A 9379-nucleotide genomic window follows, 5' to 3' on the forward strand; every position below is an offset into this window, starting at 1 on the left:
AATGATCAGAGAAAATAGAATACAGACTTCACATTTCAATCCTCCTATCATTCATAGCAAGAGAAAGAGAAGAAAAAAATCAAACAAGTAAATCAAACTTCTAGTTGCCTTACTTGTATTACAAAACTTGCCCCAAATACTAAAAATTGAATTAACCATTAGGTTAATGACCTTACCCTAGCATTAATCATTGGATATTTCCTGTATGTTCACTAAATAGTCATGGTGTTTTCCATCTGTTAACTGATGGAAATCATAGGATCATAAATTTAGAGATGGAAGGTACTTGAGAGCTCATCTACTCTACTTCATCTCTAAATGTATAATCCTATTATCCGGCATTTTGCAGATGAGGAAATTGAGAGAAATTAATTTCCTCAATAAGTTCAGCATTCTTTTCATTACAGCGATCATTTTCTAAAAATAAATGTTGTTATTAATAAATCTAATGGGGGCAAAATAGAATGAGAAATGATGTTTTTATTAAGAACTCCTAACTGCCACACATAATGGCCTTTTCTAAATTCTTGCCCTCCAACATTGTTGCTCACCCTCTCTTGGATACTTTCTCCTTCCTAGGTTTCATCACTGCTCCCTTCTCCTTTTTCTCCTACCTCTGACTGTTCCTCAGTCTCCTTTGCTCTATTTTTTTCATCCAGACCACTCCCACTAACCATAGGTGTTCCCCCATACTCTCTCGGGCCTTTTTTCTTTTTTCCCTCTATCCTACCTCACTTTGTGATTTCATCAGCTCCCATAAGTTTAAATTATCATCTCTTTGCAGATGATTCCCAGATCTATATATCCAGCTCTGATCTCTCTCCTAAAGTTCAGTTCCATATCATCCACTGCCTTTTGAATAGGTTGAATTGGATGGCCCATAGGTTTATTCAACTCCACATGTCCAAAACAGAACTCATTATCTTTCCCACCAAATCCTCCCCTCTTCCCAACTTTTCTGTTGTGAGCATCGTGAGTCTCCTTGTCATCCAGACCTGCACCCTTAATACCATTTTCAGTCTCTCACTATCCCTCACCCCACATACCAGTCTTTGGTCCAGTCTTCTCATTTCTCCCTTTACAACGTCTCTTGAATGTGTCCCCTTCTACCACCCAAGCACGCCATCTCTTCCCTGTGTTACCGCAATAGCTTCCTAAGCGGTACGTCTGCCTCAAGTCTCTCAGTGAGGGGGTCCATCCCGGCCTCAGTTACAGTGGGACTTCCCCACAGCACGTCTAACCGTTTTAACCCCCTACTCAAACTCCCGGGACTGCCTTGTACCTCCAGGATAAGATAGAACGGGCGCGGTTCGGTGTTTTAACTTGGCCCTTCGCTCCCTTCTCAGTCTGGTTACACCTTGTCTCCCTCCACAGTCCTGGGGTCTAGCAGCAGGAAGCCCCCTCCATCCCCATCTCATCGAGGCCGAGCCACTGTGCCTCTGCGAGCCTCAGTTTCCTCACCTGTCACACGGGGTAACGACGCCTACGTGCCAGGACGGTCGTGGCTGGCGCGGGTCTGGGGGCGGGAGGACCAGCGTGCCAGCGCTCTTAGACGCTGACCAGCTGCGGGCCCTCCGCGGACCCTGCGCACAGCTCCCTGCCGGGGCTGCGGGGAGGGGGACATGGGACAGACGCTGGCGGAGCGCCCCGGGCAGCACCTGGCACCCCGCAAGCGCCGCATTACAGGATGGGCAGTGCTGGGTCAGCTGAAGCCTCCAAGTTCTCAGCTCCCGGCGTCACCGTCACCGTCACCGCCACCATCGTCATCCTCCCTCCCAGAAGCGGCTGTCCTCGGCTCGGGGTGGAGATCAGCGGAGGCGAACCCGCGAGAATGAACGGTCACAGCCGCACTCCCAGCGGCCCGGCAGGGGAAACGGCCTTCCTCAGAGAGGACGGAAATCCTCCAAGCAGAAGTTGGGACTTGACCAAAAAAACCAGAAAACAGGTGGCGAGGAGCCGCTGCAGGGGAGGGCGATGGAGGGCGGACCGGAAGCAGGGTTGACAGCCGGAAGGGTATCCAGGACGGCCCGGGGCCGGAAGGAGCGGGCGAGCGGCGCGGCATCATGGCGGGCCCGGTCAGCCTGCGGGAGCTGCTGCTCGGGGCCGCGGCGGGGGCCGGCGCGGCGAGCCCCGCAGGGTCGCCGGCGGAGGGCAGCGGCGGCGGGGCGGGCGGGGCGGAGCCGCCGTGGCGGGAGGATGAGATCTGCGTGGTGGGGATCTTCGGCAAGACGGCGCTGCGCCTCAGCTCCGAGAAGTTCTCGCTGGTCAACACCGTGTGCGACCGGCAGGTCTTCCCCCTGTTTCGCTGCCAGGGCCCGGCGGAACCGGGGCCCGGGGCGGGCGGCGAGGCCGGGGCCGTGGGGGAGGCCGGCGGAGCCGGGGACGCGGGGGCCGGCGGGGGGGAGTCGGCGCGGGCGAGCGGGGCCGCCCCCGAAGCGGCCAAGGAGGACCCGAGCTCCCGGGACTACAGCCTGCTCCAGGCCTACTACAACCAAGAAAGCAAAGTCCTGTACCTGCTGCTGACGTCCATCTGCGACAACTCGCAGCTGCTCCGCGCCTGCCGAGCCCTGCAGAGCGGGGAGGTGGGCGGGGGCCTGTCCTCCCTGCCCCACGCCGAAGCCCACGAGTTCTGGAAGCACCAAGAGAAGCTGCAGTGCCTCAGCCTCCTCTACCTCTTCTCCGTCTGCCACATCCTCCTCTTGGTCCACCCTACCTGCTCCTTTGATATCACTTACGACCGGGTCTTCCGAGCGCTGGATGGGCTGAGGCAGAAGGTGCTGCCGCTCCTCAAGACTGCCATCAAGGACTGCCCGGTGGGCAAAGACTGGAAGCTGAATTGCCGGCCTTGCCCGCCCAGGCTCCTCTTTCTCTTTCAACTCAACGGGGCTCTCAAGGTGGACCCTCCCAGGAACCAAGACCCAGCCCATCCAGACAAGCCCAAGAAGCACTCGCCCAAAAGGAGGCTCCAGCATGCCTTGGAGGACCAGATCTACCGCATCTTTCGGAAGAGTCGGGTCCTGACCAATCAGAGTATCAACTGCCTCTTCACCGTTCCTGCCAACCAGGCTTTCGTGTACATTGTCCCCGGGGGCCAGGAGGAAGACCCAGTAGGCATGTTGCTGGACCAGCTTCGGAGCCACTGCACTGTGAAAGACCCCGAGTCGCTGTTAGTCCCGGCACCCCTTTCTGGGCCTAGGCGGTACCAGGTGATGAGACAGCACAGTCGTCAACAGCTTTCCTTCCATATAGAGAACAGCAGCAGCTCCAGTTCTTCTTCAGGCCAGCTGGTGGATTTCACCCTCCGAGAGTTTCTGTGGCAGCATGTGGAGCTGGTCCTGAGCAAGAAAGGTTTTGATGACAGTGTGGGCAGGAACCCACAGCCTTCCCATTTTGAACTCCCTACCTACCAGAAGTGGATTGCAGCTGCTTCGAAATTATATGAAGTAGCCATTGATGGGAAAGAGGAAGACCCTGCTTCTCCCACAGGAGAAATAACCTCCAAGATTTTAAGCAGTATCAAAGTTCTGGAGGGGTTTTTGGATATTGACACAAAGTTCTCAGAAAATCGTTGTCAGAAAGCATTGCCCATGGCTCACAGTGCCTACCAGTCCAATCTGCCTCATAATTACACAATGACTGTCCATAAGAATCAGCTTGCCCAGGCCCTTCGGGTATATAGCCAACATGCCCGGGGCCCTGCCTTTCACAAATACGCCATGCAGTTGCATGAGGACTGCTACAAATTTTGGAGCAATGGTCACCAACTTTGTGAGGAGAGGAGCTTAACAGATCAACACTGTGTACATAAATTTCACTCACTACCTAAATCAGGTAGCTGAAATTTTCTTAATTGTATTGAAGTCATTTTGTTTCATCTGAGTTTTTGCTTTGCTTCATAAGAGAATCCTACATGTTTAGAAAAAGGCAGGTTTTTTTTTTCAAACAAAACTTAGTATGTCCATCAGTAATTTTTACCAGTATTAAAGCATGAGAAACTAGCCTTAGGAATATCAGTGGATTAACAAATAACCAGGAAATAGAAATAAAATTTTTAAACTAAATATTAACTGAAGGGTATATTGAACTGTGATTTGATTATAGCCAGATTCAATGATTCAAGATATCTTAAAAAGCACGTGCTTCTAACAAGGCTCTGTGCTAGATGTTGTTTGGTCTATGTGCTGTTGGTAAGAAACAGGGAAAAGTGATAAAAATCCCTAGATCTTTAAAGTAAAAAAAAGTTTTTAAAACTATTTTTCAGTTTCTTTTGCCATGTACTTTAGACTTCTGTCTCTTAGGGAATATTTCAGTGAAATTCTGGGGTTAGAAATAGCAGAATTTAGATTAAACTTGACTTTCTCTTGCTATTTGTGAAGTAAATATTGCCCATTGATCTATTATAGGAGAAAAGCCTGAAGCTGATAGAAATCCTCCTGTCCTGTATCACAACAGCAGAGCTCGATCCACTGGTGCCTGTAACTGTGGAAGGAAGCAAGCTCCTCGAGATGACCCCTTTGATATCAAAGCAGCTAATTATGACTTTTATCAGGTAGTTACTTAATGTTCATTTTCATTTGTTTTCTGGATACCATATAATTGAAGAAGTTGTTTAATTGCTGCATTAAAAAAATTTAACATTGAACTACAATATAGCCTATTAACTATTTACATTTAATTTGTCAGCGTATAAAATATCTCTGGTTACTTTTTTGCAGACGTTGGGGGGGCTGGGTTCCAAGGAATGGAACATTGAATACAATGCTGAATTTTTTTCTAAATATTGATTGGTTTTGCTAAATTTTTTTCTTTTTTCTTTTCTTTTCTTTTTTAATTTTTTAAATTGAATTATTTTATTTGTTCTCAGTGTTCAACAATCACTTCCATATATCTTAAACACTCCCTCCCCCTTATTCACCACTCCCTCTGTGAGACGGTGTACAGTCTTATATGGGTTCTACACGTACATTCCTATTAAATGCATGTGGCATAGAAGATTTAAAATGAATGGAAGAAACCATAAAACAAAACAAAACATAATACAAAAGAAAATGGTCTGTTTCTATCTGTGATCCAATTCCATAGTTCTTTCTCTGGATGTGGAAGGCATTTTGCCTCAAGAGTCCATTGGAAATTTTTTAAGTCCATGCATTTCAGTGAAGTACTAAGTCTGCCAGAAAAATTTCTCACACACTGTGGTTGTTGCTATGTACAAAGTTTTCCTGGTTCTGCTCCTTTCACTCAGCATCAGTTCATATAAGTCTTTCCAGGCCTCTCTGAGTCCTGTTCATTGTTTCTCATAGCACAATAGTATTCCATTACATTCATATACTACAACTTATTCAGCCATTCCCCAATTGATGGGCATCCCCTTCATTTCCAGTTTTTGACCACCACAAAGAGAGCTGCTGTAAATATTTTTGTAGATGTGGGATCCTTTCTCATTTTTGTGATCTCTTTGGGATAGAGTCCCAGAAGCGATATTGCTGGGACAAAGGGTATGCACATTTTTGTAGCCCCTTGAGCATAGTTCCAAATTGCTCTCCAGAATGGTTGGATCAGCTCACAGCTCCACCAACAATGAATTGGTGTTCCAACTCTCCCACATCTTCTCCAGCATTTATCATCTTCCTGTTTTGTCATGTTAGCCAATTTGATAGGTATGATGTGGTACCTCAGAGCTGTTTTGATTTGCATCTCTCTAATCAACAGTAATTTAGAGCATTTTTTCATATGATTATAGATACCTTTAATTTCTTCCTCTGAAAATTCTGTGTTCATATCCTTTGGCCATTTATCAATTGGGGAATGACTTATATTCTTGTACATTTGACTAAGTTCTCTATATATTTCAGAAATGAGGCCTTTGTCACAGACGCTAGTTGCAAAAATTCTTTCCCAGTTTTCTGCTTCCCTCCTAATCTTGGTTGCATTGGGTTTGTTGGTGCAAAAACTTTTCAATTTAATGTAATCAAGATTACCCATTTTGCACTTAACAAATGTTCTCTATCTCTTGTTGGGTCATAAGTTTCTTCATTCTCCATAAATCTGACAAATCCACTATTCCTTGCTTCCCTAATTTGTTTATAGTATCAGTCTTTATACCTAGATCATGCATCCATTTCAACTTTTTTCTTGTGTATGGTGTCAGGCATTGGTCTGTGCCCAGTTTTTGCCACACTTATCCAATTTTCCCAGCAATTTTTGTTAAACAGTGACTTCTTATCCCAAAAGCTGGGATCCTTCGATTTATCAAATAGTATATTTCTGTATTCATTAACTACTGTGTCTTGAGTACCTAACCTATTCCACTGGTCTACCTCTCTGTTTCTTAGCTAGTACCAAGTGGTTTTGATGATTGTGCTTTAATAATACAATTTGAGATCTGATAGGGCTTTTCTTTTTTTTTTTTTTAAAAAAGCCACATCTTGAGGAAATGACTCTTTTAAGGGAGGAGCATAAGGGAAATGCAGGTGATATTAAATATTCAGATAATATTAAAAGATAGCAATAAAAACTTAGTTTAAAAAAAATATCATGGGAGGATAGGAGTCACACAGGCAGGCCTGGATGGGTTGCAGTCTGCATGTGTGGAGAGTATATCCAAATTGATTAGATCATAGATCATTTGAGTGTGAAGTGTCATATCAGTTTTTCAGTTATTCCCTCTAAGCACTCATTAGATCTCCTTGTCCATTCATTTTCATTCACTTTTCCTTTATATTATTATATTTACAATAGAAAAATTCCTATTATAGGAGAGAAAAGATGTGATAGCTATATTGATATGGTTTTGTATGTGTGCAGTAAAAAGAGCTCACTATGATCAATCTGACGTTGGTTTTTATAAATATTAAATTACAGTGGCTGGTTATTTGACTCAAAAGATAGATTTTGATACTTGTTTTAAGCCTCTTGCTTGAAATAAAAGATTAATTGTATTGCATTTCTCCTAGCTCTTAGAAGAAAAATGTTGTGGAAAACTGGATCATATCAATTTCCCAATATTTGAGCCAAGTACCCCTGATCCTGCTCCTGCCAAAAATGAATCCTCACCTGCCCCTCCAGATACAGATGCTGAGAAACTTAAAGAAAAAGAACCTCAAACCCAAGGAGACAGCACAAGCCTGAGTTTAGCATTGAGTCTTGGTCAGTCCACCGACAGCTTAGGCACATATCCAGCTGATCCACAAGCAGGAGGAGACAACCCTGAAGCCCATGGACAAGGGGAAGTAAAAACTGAGAAACGTCCAAACTTGGTTGATCGTCAGGCATCCACAGTTGAGTATCTCCCAGGCATGCTACATTCAAATTGCCCTAAAGGTCTTTTACCCAAATTTTCCAGCTGGTCTTTGGTCAAATTAGGCCCTGCTAAGTCTTATAACTTTCATACTGGCTTAGACCAACAGGGTTTCATTCCAGGAACTAATTATCTTATGCCTTGGGACATTGTCATCAGGACAAGATCTGAAGATGAGGGAGACTTAGACACAAACTCTTGGCCGGCTCCAAATAAGGCTGTTCCTGGAAAGAGAAGTTCAGTTGTCATGGGAAGAGGAAGGCGGCGAGATGACATAGCTCGAGCTTTTGTGGGATTTGAGTATGAAGACTCTCGTGGTCGGAGGTTCATGTGCTCTGGCCCTGACAAAGTGATGAAAGTAATGGGAAGCGGACCAAAGGAATCCGCACTCAAAGCCCTCAATAGTGATATGCCCTTATATATTCTGTCATCATCTCAGGGTCGAGGACTAAAACCACACTATGCTCAACTTATGAGGCTTTTTATTGTGGTTCCTGATGCTCCTTTACAGATTATACTAACGCCTCAGGTAAGGAAGAAGAAAGAAATACTGATATACCTTTTGATCAGGCCAGAAAACATTTTGATTTAAATTTAAAACTTAAAAGTAATTCACTGAGCAAGAAGTCACTGAATGTCTTTTATGTACATTCTACAGTGTCAGGCAAAACTTAAAACTTTTTAAGACAGCATTGATTTCTGAAAAGAAGTAAAGTATATTGGTTTTCCCAACCAATTCATCCTATTAAAATACAGCATTTTAATTCAGGGATTGGGATTTAAATTTTAAATCTCTAGGGACAGACTGTACTTATTGCTATTTGAAATTTAATGTAATGATCTAAAACTTAACCTAATAAGTCAAATAAGTCTAAGACTTATTTGATTATAGACAAGATAGATCAGATAGACTATTCTAAACAAAATAGGTTGAATGTGTATAATTTTAGAGATGCAAACATATCTGCTTAGTCATACGTTATTCAAGCCCAATGATTAACTCCTTAGGATACTGTGCCACTGATGCGTATTGTTAAATTACCTTTTTGAGAAATATAAGGTATTTTTTTCTTTACATTTTTTTCCAGGTTCAACCAGGCCCACCACCTTGTCCAGTATTCTACCCTGAGAAGCAGGAAATCACTCTTCCACCTGATGGACTGTGGGTACTACGGTTCCCTTATGCTTATGTGACTGATCGTGGACCTTGTTTTCCTCCCAAGGAAAACGTGCAGTTAATGAGCTATAAGGTCATCCGAGGGGTTCTTAAAGCAGTTACTCAGTAGTGTTTTCCAAACAGATCAGTTCTATTCTTGAACTGCTTTTTCAGCTCAACCTGGCTTTTAATTACAAGGCTTAACATCTGGACAGTAATTGTTGCATTATTTGGGAATGTTGTTGCTATTTATTGGGAATACAATTCACCTTCCTAATAAAAATTGGATGTTCTCAAAAGGAACAAGAAAGATACAATTATTACTGTTGATCCCTCTTATTTTCTTCTTTGTGTTTCAGTGTTCCACATTAAAACATTATCTTCTGTACTTGAATTTGTATCCCAAAATGTTGAAAGATGAAAGATAATACTGGCATTGGATAAAATAGATGTTTGGATTGGGATTTTCATTGAGGTAGTTTTATTAAAAATTTCATCAAAGTAGAATAATATTTGATAAGATTAGTCTGGTAAGAGTGAAAGGTGGTTTGGTTTCTTAAATACTTATTTATCAAATATTATTGTATCTGTTAAGGCTTTTTTGTGTTTTTTTAAGATCATTACATTCTTGGGTTGAAGATGGACCAGTTTTGCCAACAATCACTGAAACTTATTGAAATAATATCAGTCCAAAATTTTAACATAAAACTATAATTTTAGACATTTGTGCCATGAACCAATTCATGGAGACATGGGATCTTCTTAACCCTTGATGGTAGACATGAATAAAGATGGTGGTGTTGATGCATTAGACTTATTTGATAACCTTTTTAGCATAATTGAGCAGCCCTAGATACCAGCAAAGTTATCTGTATTTTCCTTTTTTAATGCTCTATTGATGCTTTTTGCTTTTCTTAATGTCAGTG

General features: G+C 43.3%; 1 protein-coding gene across 1 annotated transcript; it reads left to right on the plus strand.

The window, feature by feature from the left end:
- Positions 1-2048: 2048 nt before the first annotated feature.
- Positions 2049-8770, plus strand: SMG8 (SMG8 nonsense mediated mRNA decay factor). Its single transcript, XM_072646867.1, has 4 exons — positions 2049-3831; positions 4404-4549; positions 6954-7826; positions 8386-8770. Exons 1-4 carry the CDS (start codon positions 2064-2066, stop codon positions 8581-8583), a joined length of 2985 nt encoding a protein of 994 aa, XP_072502968.1. The 5' UTR covers positions 2049-2063; the 3' UTR covers positions 8584-8770.
- Positions 8771-9379: the final 609 nt, after the last annotated feature.

The sequence above is a fragment of the Notamacropus eugenii genome, chromosome 2, assembly GCF_028372415.1.
Source record: "Notamacropus eugenii isolate mMacEug1 chromosome 2, mMacEug1.pri_v2, whole genome shotgun sequence".
Classification (NCBI taxonomy): domain Eukaryota; kingdom Metazoa; phylum Chordata; class Mammalia; order Diprotodontia; family Macropodidae; genus Notamacropus; species Notamacropus eugenii.

Coding starts and splice junctions, on each gene's coding strand:
- SMG8 (XM_072646867.1), top strand. CDS start 2,064: ATGGCGGGCCCGGTCAGCCTGCGGGAGCTGCTGCTCGGGGCCGCGGCG. Junction 4,550..6,953: donor CTAATTATGACTTTTATCAG/GTAGTTACTTAA, acceptor CATTTCTCCTAG/CTCTTAGAAGAAAAATGTTG. Junction 7,827..8,385: donor AGATTATACTAACGCCTCAG/GTAAGGAAGAAG, acceptor ATTTTTTTCCAG/GTTCAACCAGGCCCACCACC.